At 47.3% G+C, this 20,397-nt stretch overlaps 1 protein-coding gene across 1 annotated transcript in view; it reads right to left on the bottom strand.

Moving 5' to 3' along the window:
* Positions 1–20,397, bottom strand: part of PEPD (peptidase D) — a 178,911-nt gene that overhangs the window by 147,883 nt on the left and 10,631 nt on the right. Inside the window, exon 3 of the mRNA XM_081335811.1 lies at positions 10,215–10,342. Within this exon, the coding sequence (XP_081191937.1) occupies positions 10,215–10,342 (128 nt within the window). The remainder of the gene's footprint in view (positions 1–10,214; positions 10,343–20,397) is intronic.

Genomic DNA, 20,397 nt, shown 5'->3' on the forward strand with positions numbered 1-20,397 from the left:
CAGCATCTGTCTGTCTACGGAGGGCAGGTGTCTCTTGCAGGGCTTTGCAAGGTCAGATATGCAACACTCTTGACTTAGGCAGCACCTCTTCAGTTCAAAATGGGTCAGTGGCTGAGAAATGGCCTGGAGGTTCTGCCGTCTGCAGCGTAAGAGCCGAGCTGACTCTGGCCTAACACTTGCGATATTTCGTTTCCTTCTCAGGGTCTGAGAGCAGTAGAGGAGCAAAATCTAAATGATGATGAAATGCTGTGCTTACACAAGTGACAGCTATTCACTCCCCTTGTTGGCCCACCTGAAGTCACCAAACACACCTACATTCTGCCAATTGAATTTCAATAGCATCCACAGCGGACACCACCTCCTGCTTTTCAAGGTCTCAGGATAGGAATCGTTTAATAATGAGACATTGCAGAATTTTACTGGGATACATTACAAGAATATAACACAATCCGATTACTCTGGGCAACTTTTCTGATGAAACCCCAAGCTTCTCTCCACTCTGATGCCGAATCGACTATTCTGGGGAAAGCGGACAGCCCGTGCACACGAAGGAGGGGAGGCCGTGGGTTATAATACAGAGATACAGGAAGCCTGTCTTGCTGTGTTCAGGCTAGAAAATTCAGCGCTTGCCACATTTTCCATTTCTTACTTCAAAGTTCCTTAAAAGGATAAATTGACTGCACTCTAGAAGCATCTTTTGAAAAGCATCTTCTGGAACAAACTAGAGGGGACAATGGCCAGACAGCCTGTACTTTAAAAATATGCAAATTTGGACAGATATTCACCAGCTCCAGGACATTGCAGGCCAAAGATAATTCCCTGCAAGCAATTACATTGTTTTGCCATATGTGGTACACAGACCAGCTGTTGTACATTATGTTTTGGTTCAGAAAATAACTTTAATCAATACACTGACTCGTTCTGTCAGTTATAATTAAATTGAGGTAAACGGCAGGTGCAGCATTCATTAGCAAAATAGAAGTCTGCAATATAATATGCAGGTATGTGGTCTTAAGTCCTAAATTGTGCAATTACATTTACTGTCCCCCTAATCCCAAAAGATTGGCAGCGGGCAGAGAAGGCAAGTGAATAGATTCCAAGGCTGGTAATCTGCTCCAAGGGTAGACACAGCTTCTCATGGATTTCCAACAGGGGAACTTTGCTATTTGGGCCCAACATTCAATTGTATTTCACTGTTTCTTAATAAACTTTGGGTACCTACCCAGCCCACCAGGCATGATAGCAAACAGAGATTAAAAGTTTAGAAAATACGATGAGGATGTTTATATTTAATTCTGTATGTATTAATAGCAGCAAGATTTGTATTTGCATAGGGTTGGGAAAATGAAAACAATTTTGGAAGAAAGGAGGATCAGGGAAAAAATACTGGATTGTGCAGTATTGAACAGATTTATATTGAAGAAATTAATGTTAAATATGTGAATCCAGACAACATGCTGTTAACTAAACACTAAAGAGTGTAACTGTTAAAAATCAATAAAAAAGTTTTTTTTAAAAAAAAGTTTATGTTTCCTTTTTTAACAGACTACAGTTCACTTCCCCCCCCCCAAAACCTGAGCAAATTAGCCCTAGCTCAGAGGTAGGCAACCTCAGCTCTTTTATGACTCATGGACTTCAACTCCCAGAATTCCTGAGTCAGCTGAGTCAGTCATAAAAGAGCCGAGGTTGCCTACCCCTCCCTTAGCTGTATGTAGATCCTGGGTGGGCAACTTCAAGTATCAGATTTTACATTCTCTCTTTCCAAGCTCCCACGGAGCAATAAGGGAGGCGAGGTAACCCATATTTTCTTGGGTAGGTTGGGGGAAAAGAGAAGAATTGCACCCACGTTGTTTGTACTTCAGGAAGAGAATTTAAAAGAGACCACTAAAAGAAAACCCCAAAGGAGATAAGTCATGAGTTGCCATGGTTTGGAAAACATGTTAAGTTCAAAGGCAGGGGTATAATCTTGGCTTCTTCCCATGAACCATAGTTAACTACTAGTTTGGAATTTGGGCATGACAGACCAGCCTTTGTTTACCAGGCCAAGCTGGAAGTGAGAGACAGAAAAAGAGAGGAATTCAACTCTAGCTGAAGAACTCTACATAAGAGACCACAGTTAACTGAAAACAGAAGCCTGAGAGCACAAATATCCAGATATTTAAACATTAAGCTGAATTTAGGTTCTGGGTCTGAATCAGTTTAACATACATGTTTTTTTTCCCATCACATGTGCAAACTAACTTGCTCCAAAGACAATAGCATAAACCCTCATTTGACGCCAGGTTATGGATTGTGGTACCGGAAGGCATTTATTAAAATACTCGCTAAGAACAGATGATATACAGAGGGGTATCCACACTGCACATAAAACACAGGTGCAGCTTTAACTGCACAATAGTTGGTGTCGTCTTATATTTTGATCCCGCCTTGAAGATACTCCTGGATATACAAGAGCATTTTCCAAGGGATTCTGAATGGAAAAAGGTAAAGGTGTTGATGTGAAGAGGCTTACCACGATTGTGTGCTCATTTTCACCTTGAAAATATTTTTCTTTCCTAGCTTTCATTACATATTAATATCTGATTTAGAATTCATGTGACATGCTGTGCTCTGGTCTCACCAATGGGCCATTCCACCTCTTTTGATGACAAAAAAATTCTTTAGGAGGTTTTAGATAATTTTCTTCACTGGATATTTTCTCCCAAACAAAATGCTTCCCCAAAACTTGAAGAAATTGCAGATTGGATGTGACAAGCTCTGAAAATTGAATCATTCAAGAAAAGTTCTTGTTTTCTAACCAAGACAAAGCAATCCTGACAAACTTCCCCCAGTTGTTCTGCCAATGTACTTTTTCATTCAGGAGCTGTTAAAAAAGCACACTTTTGTCTAGGTTGACCTTTGAAAAACCACTTGGATTATCTGTATATGCGGAAAGCGCTGAACTTTCCACTAAAACTTATATCCCATTTTCAATTGTCAGCCCTTATAATACGCTTCCCTTTTACAGGTACTATTAACATTATTATTTTGATTGTTATTTTTTATAGCATTCATCTCGCGAAGACTAACTCATCTGGAGATAAAATGATGCCCAAAATGAAATGCAATACAGCTGGTAAGAGAAAGATAATTGCAATCCCCATAATAAAATCTGTAATCTAACTCTGATGCATCCATCAGTAGCCAAGTTCTATTTTAATATAGTTAACTGCCTTTCAGAAGCGGCAGGGCACAGTGGGGGGAACCAAAATTCGACACCCGTTGCTGGCTATGAAGCAACAATAGAATAAACAGCTTCCTTTGCATAAAATTCCACATGTGAGCTTTTATTGCTTCTGTTCTGATAGATTAAAGAACAGCACATATGTTCAATTGTGAAGAAAATGTTAAACAACTGGAAAGAACACTTTAAATTGACTAGGAATGAACTAGATCTATACAACTAAATGTCAACATTAAGGCCTGATGGGAGCAACTTAAAGCATTTTTTTTTGCCAAGATGTTAATTGGTGAGCTGTGCTCAAAACCAACTTTTTCTTTTATATGCAGAATCATAGGGTTTGCAGGGACCTTGAAGGTCTTCTAGTCCAACCCCCTGCCCAAGGCAGGAGACATCATACTATCTTGGATAAATGGTCATCCGTTCTTTTCTTAAAAACCTCCAGTGACGGAGCACCCACAATTCTGGGAGGCCACCGTCAAGAAATTCCTCCTTGTTTCCCGGTGGGAGTCTTCTTCTGATGAGCTTCCATACATTTTATTTTTATTTTTTATTTTAATCCCATTTATATCCCGCCCTTCTCCGAAGACTCAGGGCGGCTTACAATCTAAAGCACAAATCAATGTCCTTAGCAATAGCCTTCATTCTATGTATATGCCTGCTTAGTAGGGCTTTCGCCCCCCCCCCCTCCAAGCGGCATTATTACAAAGTCAGCTTATTGCCCCCAACAATCTGGGTCCTCATTTTACCTACCTTGGAAGGATGGAAGGCTGAGTCAACCTTGCTTCTTGTCCCAATAGTGGTGCTGTCTATCCTGAATTATTCTGCCTCACCAAGAAGTATGGTGTAGTTTATCCAATGCCTTACTGAAATCTAAGCATATTATATCCACAGCATTTCCATGGTCACTTTATCAAAGAAGGTAATAAGATTAGTTTGGCACGAACTGCTCACAGGAATTATTCACATGGCATCTGCAAGTGTTGCATCTACAGACTCAAAAGTAAATGTTCTACACAAGCATGAAGCCTTCAGATCTGACTTTTATTACAGTGCAAGCAAAAATGTGATGTAAATTCCAGCAAATGATCTACAGTCTTTTCTCTTTAGGAGCACAATACAGCTATGCAAGATAGGACAAAATTTTCTGATTCTTCTCCTCAAGGCCCAACAGCTTAATAGGGAGGCTGCAGGTCTTTTCTCAGAAATGGTGTGGGTGTCTGCATGTCTGCAACTGTGAGTTGTTTAGGACAGGGCTTTTCAACCAGCAGTACATTGGCACCTGGCAAGTGGTACGCGACCATCCTAGAGATGTTTGGAGCATGCCCAAGATGGCGGACGTGCTGGGCTGAGCTCTGCAAGCTCCAGCAGTTAGGCATCCCCAGGAGCCCCTCAGGGGTGCATTTGTGCCTCTGTGTTGGGGGGTAGCAGTTGGCAACGAATCAGGCAACGAGGCTGTTGGCTGCTGATTTACCATCCTGCTTGTTGCCTGGTTCGCCGTTCTCGCTGTTCTCGCCGTTCTTGTCGTCCTCGGCGGCGCCTCCGAGCCGCTCCCGGGCCGTTCTTCGGCGGCGGCGTCCTCGTCATCTTGAGCCGCTCCCGGACCGTTGGTGTCAGCGGCGGCGGCGTTTTTCGGGCCATTTCGGGCCCGTTCTTGATGGATGGCTGTCTTGGTCCATTTTCCGAGGGTGGCGGCGGCGCTTTCGGCCAGTTTTCGGCGGTGGCGTTCTTGGCGGTGGCGGCGATGGCGTCGTTTCCGGGCCGCTTTCGGCCGTTAGTGGCGGCATCGACGGCGTCTTCGGGCCGTTTTTGGGCCGCTTGCGCCGCCGGCGGTGGTATATTGGGCCTTTTGGCCTGTTTCCCCGGCGGCGATGTCTTCGGGCCGTTTTCGGTGGCGGTGGCGTTTTCGGCGATGGCGGCGGCGGTGCTTGCGGCGTTTTCCCGGCGGCAGCAGTGGTTCCGACGGCGGCTTGGCCCTCGATTCGCTCCGGTCCCTCGGCTGCCCCGTTTGTTCCGGATGGCCTGGCGTCCTTAGCGACCTCGGCAGCTTTCGAAGGGGCTCGGGTTAGCCGGTTAAGTCCGATGAAGCCCGGTGGAACCCAGCCGAGTTTGGTCGGACTGGAGGAGCCCGGAAGACCTGAGTTACATCTTAGACAGCCGCGCTCTGGAAGGCCCCAACTAGTGGATAGTTGGGGGCCCATGGAGTTGCGGCTAGGACTAACGTCTGGAATGGTGGAGCGGCGGAGGAACTGTGGTGGCGTCTTGAGCGGCTGGCCATTAATAGACGGGACTACTATGCCCTATTACACATCTGCCTCGCACGAACATTTGCCTAATTCTCCTGCATATCATCCCCAAAGGACTCAGAGGGACCTGGGTATAAGCCATGGTGAGAAGGTGGCTTAAAATTACACCGGCTGCCCCTAGAGGTGAGAGCTCTATGGGGTATGCCCTACCCAGCATGTGTGTTCCAGACCACCCCCGGGAACAGAGTCGCGACCTTCGTGAAAGGATGGTGGTTGACCTGTTCTCGGGGTTCACCCAGCTGGAGTGGCAGCGAAGCTGGGTTGATGGTCTGGACACCCACTTACCTCTGTTTAGACCCTCCTAATCAACTAATTAATATGGGACTGCCTTCTCCTGGATTTGCTCCTTATGCCTCATCTTTGCTATACTAGCACGGACTTGTTCACCCTCAGGGGTGCCCCCCCTCCTGGGTGCGACCCGCCTTTCTAGCCAACTATAATCTCGATGAAGCGCCCGATTGTTGGGACCCTGAGAGACGGCCGGACAGGGGTAGGGGCCTCCGATATAAATTCAATAAGAGCCCCCTGGTTAGCTTCTTACTTAATTTTTTTGTGGGGTTAGGGAGGGGGGTGGGAATTTTTTATGGTTGTTCGGCAATGGGGGGTAGTCCAGCAACCGTTGTTCAGGCCAGGTCCGAGATTGATCGCGTGGGGGGGAGCGGGGTTCGGTTGCCCCTGGAGCTCCAGAGCGGGTCGTGGGATTACCTATTCCCACGACGTTAGGGAATGGCAGCAGGTGTATGAACAGAGGGCCGTATCGCTATCCGGGAGGGCCTCTCCGCTGTTTACAAGCGGTGAGGCGCTCCGACCCTCTGCTTCTACCCCAAGGTCCTGGGAGCGAGGATGTGCAGCCACCTGAGCTCCGGTTAGTGTACTTGAATGCCAGGTCCGTTGTTAATAAGGCTCCTCTTGTCCGGGATCTGGTCGAGGGTGAGCATGCGGACCTGGCCTGCATCACGGAGACCTGGTTGGGCCCAGAGGGCGGCATTCCTCTGGTTGACCTTTGCCCACCAGGTTTCCGGGTGCTACACCGGCCTCAGGCTCAGGGTAGGGGCGGGGGAGTGGCGGTTGTTATGAGGGAGACCTTGTGTCCGCGGGAGGCCACCGTTCCTCAGATTGTCGGTTGTGAGTCTCTCTTCCTGAGATTTGGTCCTGGGGCACAGTTGGGCTTGCTGCTGGTGTACCTTTCGCCTAGTCACGTAGCAGCAGCCCTGCCTGAGCTTCTCGACATCCTCTCGGGGTTGGTGATTGAGTTCCCCAAACTTATAGTTCTGGGTAACTTCAATCTACCATCCCTGGGAGGATCATCTGAGTTAGCTCGGGAGTTCATGGCTTCCATGACGGCCATGGACCTGACGCAAGTAATTTATGGACCAACTCATGTGGGAGGCCACACCCTTGACTTGGCTTTTTTATCTGGTCCGTGGTTAGATGATCTTGGTGGGGGCTCCCCAATTGTTATGCCCCTGTCATGGACCGATCATCATCTCCTGCGGCTGGTCTTCCATTTTGCCACTCCCCGCCGTGGGTGTGTGGAGCCTATTAGATGGTACCGCCCCAGGCGCTTAATGGACCCTGATAGGTTCCAGGCAGCGCTGGGGCCCCCACCTGCCTCCGTTGCTCACAACTCGGTGGATGCCTTAGTGGAAGCCTGGGAAAGGGCAGCCACAGAGGCTCTTGACCGAGTTGTACCCAGCGAGCTCCATGGTTTTCCGCGGAGCTTCGGGAGATGAAGCGTCGGAGACGGGGCCTAGAGAGCTGTTGGAGGTCCAGCCGATCCGAATCCGACCGATTGCGACTAAGAACCTATATTAGGTCTTATCTCGCAGCGATAAGGGCAGCAAGGTCTAATCACTTTGCTACCCTTATCGCGTCCGCAGATAACCACCCGGCCGCCTTGTTTAGGGTGACCCGCTCCCTCCTTAACCAGGAGGTGAGGGAGGACCCTTTGCAGGGTCGTGCCGAGGAGTTTAGTCAACATCTGTCGGACAAAATCGCTCAGATTCGGACCGGTCTGGACTCCGACTGGGCAGAGTCTGACGATCAGGACACGGGCGGTCTTGTCGATATTACCTGGGAGGAGTTTGATTCTGTGACTCCAGAGGAAGTGGACAGGATTATGGGGAGGCTGAGCTCCACCACATGTTTATTGGACCCGTGCCCCTCCTGGCTGGTTTATGCGGCTCGGGAAGGGACACGAGGCTGGTTCCAGGCGGTCATATCTGCTTCTTTGAGTGAGGGCAGTTTCCCCGCCGTCTTGAAGGAGGCGGTGGTGAGACCTCTCCTCAAGAAGCCTGCCTTGGACCCACCTGTGTTAAATAACTTTCGTCCGGTCTCCAACCTTCGCTTCCTTGCGAAGGTTGTTGAGAGTGTGGTGGCCCATCAGCTCCCTCAGATCCTGGATGAAGCGGATTATCTAGACCCATACCAATCGGGTTTCAGGCCCAGGTACAGCACGGAGACGGCATTGGTCGCTCTGGTGAATGATCTCTGGAGGGCCCGGGACAGGGGATATTCCTCTGTCCTAGTCCTATTAGACCTCTCAGCGGCGTTCAATACCATCGACCATGGTATCCTGCTGCGGCGTCTCAGGGAATTGGGAGTGGGAGGCACAGTTTTTCAGTGGTTCTCCTCCTATCTCCTGGGACGTTCGCAGTCGGTGTTGGCAGGGGGGCAGAGGTCGGCCCCGAGGCCTCTCGTTTGTGGAGTTCCTCAGGGGTCGGTCCTCTCGCCCCTCCTGTTCAACATCTATATGAAACCGCTGGGTGAGATCATTCGTGGTTTTGGAGTTGGGTATCATCAGTACGCTGATACCCAGCTTTTTATTTCGACCCCAAACCACCCCAGTGATGCCCTCGACGTGATGTCTCGTTGCCTGGAAGCGGTTCGGGTCTGGATGGGGAGGAACAGACTTCAACTCAACCCTGACAAGATACCGGGATATTCAGAATATTCCATCTCTTTCTATGGGGGGTGACTCATTACCCCCCCGTAGATAGGGCTCGCAACTTGGGAGTCCTCCTAGATTCGCGGCTTACTTTGGAAGAACACATGGTGGCCGTGACTAGGGGAGCCTTCGCCCAGGTTCGCCTGGTGCGCCAGTTGCGGCCCTATCTAGACCGGGATGCCCTGTGTACGGTCACTCATGCGCTCGTGACCTCTCGTTTGGACTACTGCAACGCTCTCTACATGGGGCTGCCCTTGAGGACCACTCGGAGGCTCCAGCTGGTACAGAATGCAGCCGCGAGAGTCGTGTTGGGAGTTTCCCGATACTCCCATGTTACACCTCTACTCCGTGAGCTGCATTGGCTACCAGTTGTCTTCCGAGTGAGATTTAAGGTACTGGTAATGGTGTTCAAGGCCCTACATGGCATGGGTCCGGAGTACCTTAGGGAGCACCTGCTGCCGGCATCAACTTCCCTCCGCCCTGTGCGTTCCCACAGAGAGGGCCTCCTCAGGGTGCCACCGATCAGACAATGTCGATTGGTGGCCCCCAGGGGGAGGTCCTTCTCTGTGGGCGCCCCGGTGCTATGGAATCGGTTGCCGGTTGAGCTCCAGATGGCGCCCGACCTCCGCTCCTTCCGACGCGATCTGAAAACGCATTTGTTTGAACAAGCCGGCTTGGCCTGATAGGGTGTGGGTTGGGTTTTTTATTGCTCTTAACATTTGTATTTATCGTTTTTACTTGGGCATTATGTTTAATTCCTTTTAACTTTTGTATTTTTTGTATTTTATACATCTGCCCTGTTCACCGCCCTGAGTCCTTCGGGAGAAGGGCGGTATATAAATAAAAAATTTTAAAAAAAGAAAGGGGTAGCGGGGGAGGGGAATGAGCTGAACCAGTGACAGCACCGCACAAGCCTGAGCTTGTTCATTTAAGCTTGGGTTCTAATCCAGCAAATGTGGCCTTAATTTCATTCCTCCACTGAAGACATTAGCCAGGCCTTCCTGTCTCGCATCATTCCCATGTTTGACAACAATTCCCTTCTCTCTCTCTCACAAGAAGAAAAAAAGAGAAGATGCCTCAGGCCTGATGTCCACCAGTGAGCAACCTGCCCCCACATTCCTGGGCATCCTGCTTAGCTGTGTCACCAATTTCCAGCCCCTCTAAAGACCTGGTTGCTTTTCCTCCATAATCCTTTCTCTCCTTTCCCCTCCATTACCTTTTTTTCTTACTGATCTAAAACATTACAGGGATACTTAACTGCACATTTCCATTTATTCTATTTCTAATTCTAATTTGTTAAAAAAAATACGCAAACTTCCCTAAGATTGTCTTGTGGTCGCTCCAATTCCAGCAGACTGGTTTTGTCAAATTACTTCATTCCATTCCAGCTGAACTCCTGAAATACTCAGATTTTATAGAGAAAAGGTCAATACCAGTCTTTTCAGGAAATTTCCTCCAAGAGGCCAGACAGCATTAAACCTATGCCCAACGGATGCCCAATCCACCATCCCTCGTGTATGAAGCCAGCAGAAGCAAAACAGAAGTATAGCTGAGATTCCTGCTAACAAACATGGATTTAAAAAAAAACAACAACCCCAACATAAACAATATTGTTCCAAAAAGGAAATACTGGTGATTTCCCAAGATTATAGAACACCTGTTCTCCAAACGATTCAGATTACAGTATTTACAGAAACATTTTCTAAAAGCTTCAATTTTGGAGAAAAAGACAACATCTTACTTTCCCATCCAAACGGCATAGCTCTCTGGAAGCCTCGGGATGAAGAGGATGGTATTTCCATTGTCAACCTCAATGGCTCCATAGCAGTCGGCCTCTGTCACCCCAAAAGTCCAATGAAAGTAGGATTCCTAGAGAAACAGAAGGAAAGAACCACATCACTGGTCCAAATCACCATTTTCTGACATGCGGGCACAACGATTGATTAATTCTAAAGAAACTAATAGAAATGAAATGCCTATAACATTATCATAGCATGGCTTTCAACACACAATTTAAATATAAATGTGTGCCGGATAGTAAAAAAAATATCTTGATATGATTGTAATGTCCAAAACCCGAACCTGAAAGTTAATCAATTAAAAGTTAATGAACGAGCTGTGGTGGTGCAGTGGTTAGAATGCAGTATTGCAGGCTAACTCTGCCCACTGCCAGCAGTTTGATCCTGCCTGGCTTAAAGTTGACTCAGCCTTTCATCCTTCTGAGGTCAGTAAAATGAGGACCCAGATTGTTGGGGGCAAGAGGCTGACTCTGTAAACTGCTTAGAGAGGGCTGCAAAGCACTGCGAAGCGGTATATAAGTCTAAGTTCTATTGTGCTAATCATGGTGCCCAATATGGACACCACACTGAACCAATTATGGACCCCACACTGAAAAAAAAACTATTCTCTTCACCCAGCCTGTTCTCTCTTTTACCAATACAACCGGTGGTGGGATTCAGCCAGTTTGCATAACTTCGGCAGAACCGGTAGCTAATTTATTGTTGCCCAGGCCCCGAATGGACTTCCAGAAGTGGCATCCACACAGAGAACCGGTTGTTCACGTATTTGAATCCCACCTCTGAATACAACTAAAAATAACAGTTTTTACATTTAATTTAGTACTGATACCAGAGACAATAGACAATAGGAAACACTGGGATGTTTGGACGTGCATGTGAGGATCTGCCCATCAAATTGCAAGGCATTGCTTATCTTACACCATCATGCACTAATCTGATGCCACTGCTCAGCTAGCCCGGCAGGATTTGGCCTTGTTGTGTGACACCGTTGGAACACAACAGGTTGGGAAAGATTGATCTAACGTACAGGACTTTAAGTCAGTGAAAGCGGCCTGAAAGGAATCTGGGAATGTAAATGTCTGGAACTGTTGTCAAGCTATTCCTGGGCTAATTTTTGATAGCACATTTTCGATTATCAGTGAGGTCAAACATCTCTGGAACCCTGAAAATCTGACGTGTGGATTTTTGGTATGTTTGAATATATATTCCTACACCAAACTGGCTCTCTCATATAGAGAGCCAGTTTGGCATCGTAATTAAAGCACCAGACTAGAAATGGGCTGGCCATCTGTTTTAGTCCTGCCATGGGCACAAAAGCAGTGGGGTGTCCTTAGGGCTCTGAATCCTCTCTCAGTCCTAGGAAGCAGACAAGGGGAAACCACTTCTGAGAACCTTGCCAAGAAAACTACAGGAACCTGTATGAGTCAACACTGACCCAATGAATCCGCTTTCCCCCAAGAATATATAAATATGTCTTCATGTCTATACATCTAAGAACTCATTCTTTCTCCCAACACAATACTCCTGTGAATTATCAAGATAATGTCATCCTTTAGTGATTCATACAATCCTAAATTGGTTAAACGATTCTCTTTGGAGAATCATTTCTCTACAATAAGCTGTTCAGTCCGTCTTCTCTCCCTACCTCAAGATCCATTTTTGGATAGTTAAACATTATGTATAGCAAACTTAAGAGCTCACTCAAGAACGTTTTACAAAGCAGAAAGCCTAACGGAAGATACAGACGGTATCAGCAGGAATTTCGCTGAATAAGTCAGAGTAACTGGACGGCAAAAATTATAGTCAACTTCAAGAATTATTGCTACATTATTGCTAAATCTCCATACTGAGGCTTCCTACCCAAGTGATATAATGGCTACACATAATGGCAAGCCCTGATTGTTGCATAAGACTGTTCTGTACCAGCCTGCTACCGGCCCTGCAGAAAAGGCAGGGACAACCCCTTTTACAAGAAGGCAAGAGGCTGGAATTACGCCTGCCAAATTTATTGCTACAAAAACAAAATAGAACAAGACACGAACCAGAAACAGGAGCTTTTCAAGCGGTTGCCTTCAGCAAACCAGCCCTCCCACGCATTCCCCCTTAAATACAGTTCAGGGCGTGGCTTCTCTCTGCCTCCTTCCGAGGAGCCCCATTGCCTTCCTCTGTTTACTCCTGATTGACTGCCTCCTGCGTCAGGCGTCCTTGAACAGGGCCAGCTGTGGGTCATCTTCATCCACGCTGTCAGGCTCACACAGCTGGGTCTGCGTCATGACCAGATGAGAGGGGCCTGGCTGAGGGCTCTCATCAAGCTGTCCAATCCCCTCAGCAAGCTCTTCAACACCCCCCTCCTCCTCCTCCTCTGAGTCGTCCGACCCAACTGCCGAACCCACAGGCTGACCCTGAATCACAACACTGACCATGACAAATGGTTTATATTTGCATTGTTATTCATTTATCTTAGTTTATTCCCTCCCCATCTTAACTGTTTAGGCAACCTACAAATACCATTCAATAAACAAACTACCACTTCAACCAAACCGAAGATACAGGGAAATTCTTTCCCAATACCTCAGTGGTGTTACTGCTAATCCAAATGGGGAAACAGACTTGGGCTTCAGCTGGGAAGACGGAGGGGCTGTGAATTTGGTAGGGGACCGATTCTGGAGAGAGTCCACCTTTAGCCCTTTCATCCAGGGGTTATGCTTCCCTGGACAGAACTGACCCTCAATCTGAGATTCACAGAATTGAGGTGGAGAGTATTTTTGCCAACTGCAACCATTCCTGGAATAGGAGGCTTTCTTGATAGCCACACGTGCTCTAATCACCTCGTGTGTAGACTGCTGCGACGTGTTCTGCAAGGGGCTGTCCCTGAAGACCATTCAGAAGATGCAGATAGTTCAGTGTACGGCAGCCCTGGGGGTTACGGGCATGCTAAGGCTTGACCATGTGACACCTCAGCAGCAGGAACTGGCTGCCAGTTAGCTTCCAGGTATGTTTCAAGATGGCAGATGTCACTTACAACAGAGGCCCCCTAACCTTTGCGGCTTGGCAGCCTAGTTTGGGGGGGGAAGGAGAACCGGGCCGCGCGAGCGGTGGACCGGTGCACATGTGCGCTCGCATCCCAACTTGTACTCGCAGATGTGCATGCACATGCAGCTGGACTTGTACAAGTTGAGTAGTGTGCAGGTTTGCACACGCACCAGCTTGCCACTTGCGCAAGTCTAGTTGTGTGTCCGCCGGCCCACTGCTCGCAAATAGGCCACAGCCCGGCAGCGGGTCGTGGCCCAACAGTTGGGGACCCCTGACTTAGAAAGCATAAAGGGGCTCACGTTCTAGACGTTTTAAAGACTTTCCGGTCAAAGTGGAAATTGATGAGATCACTTATGTTAAAGGTACTGCCACAAAAAGGAACGCCATCTTCAGGGACCTTGAGGTCAAGACTTCTCGCTGATGAAACAGCTCCAAGGTATAAGAACTGCCCCTTTCAATTAAGTATCCAGAGTTCTGAAGACCTGCTTCTTTTGGATGTCTTTGGAGATGGGGTGGAAGGTTGAATCACCCACCAAGGGGATAGATACATGGACTGCTTTGGTTTTGGGTTTTGGCGTCGCTTTTATGCTTTGATTAAAGATGTAAACTGCTCAGAATCATCTGACTGAAGCAGTACAGGAGTCCAAATAAAATAGTCTTTAAAAAATAGCGCTACAGAAATTTCCTACTCCATCTGCTATACTTCAATTTCCCCCCAAATTTCCCCTTAAAAATGAATCAAGAGTTTCTCCATCTGGTTGCAAAATGACACCTCTACACTCGCGGACCCAACCCCTAACCTCTGTTGAAGCCTAGTTCACGTAACGAAGTCCTGACTTAGATCCCTAAAATAAGCCAAGTTCATTGTACCGCTTCACTCATCTCTTGATGAGACGCCTCTATGCACTGGGCCATGTCCACATGCTCTCAAAGAGGAAAGCGTAGCGAAATGGCGGGAAGAACATGCAAAACCTCTCTTTCCCAGAAAAGTCTTTGGGTTTGGCCCAGGTAGACTGTTTTTAAGGGGGGGGGAAGAGGGGAAGGAGATAGCCGCACATCCGTCCCCTGGAAGAGCAGCAGAAATCCAGGCTGTTGGTTTTTCCAAGGGAAAGGAAGGAGGAAGAGCAGCGATCCCTTCCCGTGTCTAAGAACAAGATGGGAAGACTCAGAGGTCCTGCATCACTGAACTTTGAATGCTATTAATTGATACCGTGCAAGGACAAGTAAGTGACATTGTAGGAGAGCAGGAGACCTTGGACTGATAAAGCCTCAGCGTATCAGCTGAAAAGAACAAAGAGCAAAGACAGAAAGAAGATGAAAGTCCATGAGCACATCTCAGCCATGACTCTTTCTTAATCCTGTCAGGAGATGCCAGGAGCTGAATCTGCATACAAACCCATTGCCCAACTATTACGCCAGGCCGGAGTTACTGCTACAGTCATGGGAGAAATCCATATAAATCAATTTACGGTCTGATCTATAAAACATGTCAGGGCAAAATAGCAATAGCACTTAGACTTATATACCACTTCATGGTGCTCTCTAAGAGCCCTCTCTAAGAGGTTTAACTTTAGAGAGTCAGCCTTTTGCCCCCAACAATCTGGGTCCTCATTTTACCGACCTCGGAAGATGGTAGGCTGAGTCAACCTTGAGCCGGTCAGGATCGAACTCCTGAAGTGAGCAGTGAGATAGCCTGCAGTACTGCATTCTCACCACTGTGCCACCACGGCTCTTATTTCTCTCTAAAGCTGCACCAAAGAGCCTCTGGTCCTTAGTACTCGTCTGACATTCCCCACACAATTATTGCTCTACCGTCTACTGTACCTGTACATTCTGTCCATTTATTGTGGCAGGATAAGAGGCAAAATGGCAGCTTTTTTCCTGGAAGCTACGTTGGACCTCACCTCCTGCAAAGGGAACTAGAATATGCCCATGTGGATGGTTTTAGCAGTAGATCCAGTATATCCCCATCACACCATAGCTATATGCACATTGAGAACAATGGTCTCCAAGCAAGAAAACGTGTAGGCTCAATGGCCAATTATTACAGAAGTCTTGTGATTAGCAGATCTGCATTTCTGGCTGGTCTCAAGTCAAGCTGCTATAGTTCAGCCAGTGGGTTCATAAAACATGCTTATCCTGGTCTCTACATTAGCTAATTTTTAGGCTTTGCACAATATCTTCCACCATAAAACTAGCTCCCCTGGCTTGTTTCACATAAGGCACTAAGCTACAAAAACTAACCAAGGTTAAAGATAAAACAAGCTTTCTCTGGTATGAAAATTTACCTGCTTCATCTTTAATGGATCTTTTTTCAAGTGTTACAACTGCTACAGACCTGTTCACTATGAGCCTGTAAGAAGTCTGACAAAGTGCTGCAGAAACAGAATGTTTGGGAATAGGGAGGTCAGAGCCTGACAAAATCAAAATCACTCAAGCTTGGCCTTTGAACATTCTCAGTTACATTTGAACACAAGCCCTACAAACCTGGGGAAATGTCACTTTTTCAATGTTCGGTAGAGCCATATTTGTGCTATATGTTTTAAGTTTTTATATTATTTAGAGTGGCAAGATGGCAGCTATATAAACTGAAATAAATAAATGCTAATAAGCAAATATTTCCTTAAGCATCATGGATAATTATACACCACTACACTCACTTCCAATCCTCTTGAGAAGTTTCCAAACTTCCATGTTAAGGGGAAAAGCTAAACATTTTATTAATTTGCATACAGACAAAACTAACATATTCAAATAGACTTTGGTGAGGGCAGAAAGATTCTTATCAGGGGCAGATCTTTACCAAATGCAACGAAGAATGGAAGTTTCATGCTGTATAAATGAAGATTAAGTACATCATTAATAATGAATTTCTATGACTTTAGCAAAAATAGGGTTAGTTATTGTGTGATCATCTGTATGCTGTTACACTGAGGTTTTAAACTTCAAAAATCCTTGTTTGATATTGCCAGAATCTACTAAAGAATCCAGCAAAATCCAATTCTTTTGGCTTGAAAAGTCAAAGTACTATTAAATTTGTATGCTTCAGAATCATTCCAAAATAATTATCAAAGCAATGTGAGAATCTACTAAAATTATACTCTTTAAAATGATATACAAGGACTGATTCACTTTTTAAAATAAGGCTTAGAAATTAAAGAAACAACTACATACACCTGCAAAGGATCAGGAAATGTTATTTAATTTTAGCTATGTCCAGCTACTTCTACTTTGTCAACATAACAGAAGGCTTTTTTAAAATCAATCTCATAATAAATGCAAGGTATTGGGTACACCCTCAACAGTAAAAGAACCAACAGTCAAGAAATGCATTAACCGAGGGATAGAATCAAGATCACGTGAACGCCACTTTACAATGCCTTGGTGAGGCCACACTTGGAATACGGCATCCAGTTTTGGTCACCACAATGTAAAAAAGATGTCGAGACTCTAGAAAGAGTACAGAGAAGAGCAACAAAGATGATTGGGGGACTGGAGGCTAAAATGTATAAGGAACAGAGGCTGGAATTGGGTATGTCTAGTTCAGGGGTGTCAAACTCAATTTCATTGAGGGCCACATCAGCATTATGGTTGCCCTTGGGGGGCCGGGTGGGTGTGGCCGGGTGGGCGGGGCCGGGTGGGCGGGTGGGCATGGCCAGCTCAATGCTGCTCACTCAGCGCAGCTGACTCTTGGCTTCCATGTTTGCTAACTTAATGTTTTGTAGCATCATACCAGCAAAGTTTTGATTTTAATTTAATTTTCATGAATAAAATACTGTCCGGATTCATACACTCTGGGAAGTGATGGATTATTTAAAACATGAAGTACCAAATGAGCAATTAGCTGCATGTAGACCATCAGGCTACTTCATAAATCATGGTTCAAAAATCCGAATGATTAAAGACTAAGAAATATCATTATGTCTAAACTCATTACACAGATCCTTCCTCTAGCGTCACACAATAAACCTTAAAAGTGGGCCTTTAATTCTAAGTTAAGGTGGTGACTTTGTCAATTGCAGATAGTCCTCGACATACACCATTTCATTTTGTAACTGTTCAAAGTTGCAATGGCACTGAAAAACTTATGAATGTTTTTTACACTTATGACCATCACAGTATCCCCATACCCATATGATCAAAATTCGGATAGGTGGCAACCAGCTGATATTTAGGAGAGTTGCAGCATCCCAGGGTCACATAATCACCTTTTGCAACCTTCTGACAGGCAAACTCAATGGGGAAGCCAGATTCACTTAACAACTGTGTTACTAATTAAACCACTTTAACAATTGTGGGGAAAAAGGTCGTAAAATGGGGCAAAACTCACTTAACAATGGTCTCACTTAGCAACAGAAATTTTGGGCTCAATTGTAGTCATAAGTCAAAGAGTACCTATATTGGCAAAATAACTTCAGTTTTACACAGGAAAAAACCCAGATGCATAAAAGTAGGTCATGTTTGGACTATCTCATGGGTTGTTCAACCATCACAGAAGTCTCTATACTGGGATCTACTCTTCAAATCTATGCAAGTTACCTCTTGCAGGATCCGGGCTGGGCCAGCCGGGCGCCTCTGCTCACCCACTTTCTCACCCTCGGCAGCACCTGGCCCAGGAGCCCGCATGCCAGAGCAGCCCGGCAGAGGAGCCGGAGCGGGTCCACTGCTGGGGGCGCACCTCGGCTGGGGCGTCACAGGATCTGAGCCGGGCCAGCCAGGCACCTCCGCTTGCCCACTTTCTTGCCCTCAGCAGCGCCCGGCCCAGGAGCCCGCGCACCAGAGGAGCCGGCAGAGGAGCCAGAGTGGCTCCACTGCTGGGGGCACACCTTGGCCAGGGTGTCGCAGGATCCGGGCCGGGCCGGCCAGACGCCTCCGCTCACCTATGACATGCCTACCAGGGGCTCCTGCCGGTCCACACTCCAGCAGGCAGAGCTTAGCGTCACGCCGCGTCCCGTCTACTGTATGCCCAGCGCTGCCGCGGGTCACACTCAGGATAGGGAATGGTACAATGGAGTGGCCGCCGGGTCAACTCCAGCCTGACCCGCCACCGCAGGCCAAGCTGCCGGGCCGACTGCTGGTCTTCTTCCAGTACCTGCATGTGCAGCTGGCCGGCGGCGCGCCCTGGGGCTTCACCCCACGGGGCAGGCTGAAGCACATCAAGCCCCTTATCATCTCCAAGGTGAGTCTGCGGTGCAGTCTCCCCAGGGAGCGCAGGCTGCACGGATCCGTGCGCCGGGAGGTCTGTAGCCAACCGCGGCTGTTTCTCTGGCCGCCTTGAGTCCGCTTTCCCGCCCGGGCGCCTCTCCCCCTCGCCGGCTGGGGGTTGCTCACCCTCCCCCCAGTGTCCCACCTCGCTCCCTCCTGCCTCCTGCTCGGGCACAACTTCCCTGCATTTCTGGGCTAGGTGACGCTCCGCAGCTCTGAGGAGACCCCAGCGCTCCGCGGCGAGTGAGAAGGGGCAGTGGAGCAGGGCAAGGGGAGACCTGCCGGGCAGGGAAGAGGCAGGCCCGGGGAACCCAGAGACTGTCCGCCCCCACCCGCACAGCAAGTAGAAAAAGGTCCCACTCACCTTTCCAGTCTCTTCCTCCGCTGACTCCACGTGCAGTCCAAAGAAGCAAAGAAGTTTGTGGGCAGTCCCACAAACCAAAGAAGTTCAATCAATCAATTCAAACTTCAAGAGGTTTTTTTTGTGTGTGAGCAGTTTGAATTAATTGATTGACTGAATTTTTTTAGTCCCACTTTTTTTAGGGAACTGGGAGGAGGCTGCCTGGGAGCCGCAGGAGATGGCTCTAGCCAATGAGCTGTCGAGGGGCTAAAGAGCTGCCAATGTTGCTGGGCTCCACCAGCCCACGTGCACTTGCCACCTACTGAGCAAGTGCTCAGCCGGGCCGGCGCCAAGGTGGTGGGGACCGGACCTTTGTAATTTCCAGGAGAGTTGTGCGGGCCGGATTCAATCATTTGGCCGTTTGTGGCCTGCAGGCCTTGTGTTTGACATGTCTGGTCTAGTTTAATGAAGAGAAGGACAAGGGGGGACATGATAAGAGTGCTCCAATATCTCAGAGGTTTCCACAAAGAAGAGGGAGTCAAGCTACTCTCCAGGGCACCTGAAGGAAGACAAGAAGCAACAGATGGAAACTAATCAAGGAGAGGAGCAACCTAGAACTAAGGAGAAACTTCCTGACAGAACAATCAAACAGTGGAACAACCTGCCTCCAGAAGTTGTGAATGCTCCAACACTGGAAATTTTTAAGAAGAGACTGGACAACCATTTGTCTGAAATGGTATAGGGCAGGGGTGTCAAACTGCCAGACTGCGGGCCGGATGCGTCATCCAGAAGCCGCGCCCACCCCATTGCTGGCAATGGCAAAACCATCCCGATACGATCCACGACATCACGTGACGGCGCAAGTTTGACATGTATGGTATAGGGTTTCCTGTTGGGGGTTGGACTAGATGACCTCCAAGGTACCTTCCAACATCATCATCATCATCATTGCTACTACTACTACTACTACTACTACTACTATTAAATAACCTCAGAGTAGCACTTGGTAACAAGCCTTGTATTCTCTGTGACTCTCCATGAAGTGAAAGTTGAAGAAGCAGGATAGGAAGATGAACCTTGAACCTTGGTGTGGAGAAGACTCCTGAAATTACCATGGGCAGCCAAGAAGACAAAGACATGGAGCATCGTACAAATCACCCTGCAATTCTCACTCAAGGTGCAAATGACCAGGCTCAAATTACCACACTTTATGTGAAGACTTGGTTCTTTAGAAAAGGCTCTGATGCTGGGACAGGTGGAAGGAAAGACAAAGTGGACGGACTCTTTTAGAGGGACATTGCTAAAGCGCTTGACGAGCCAGTTTAGGGACAGATCACCTTGGGTAAGAATCAACATCAAGTTGATGGTACGTAATCAATCACTATGTGTGCCCAAAGGCCTTTTTAAACCCAAAATTATCATTCACAGAAACAGTATGTAGAAAAAAGATAAGATTTGTGGCATTAGGATTTTATAAAGCTAAATATGTATACCAGCTCTTCATAATACACCCCAGGTTGACTTAAATACAAACATATAGAAAAAGA

The sequence above is a fragment of the Vipera berus genome (genome assembly GCF_964194415.1).
Source record: "Vipera berus genome assembly, chromosome: 10".
In the NCBI taxonomy this organism is placed as follows: domain Eukaryota; kingdom Metazoa; phylum Chordata; class Lepidosauria; order Squamata; family Viperidae; genus Vipera; species Vipera berus.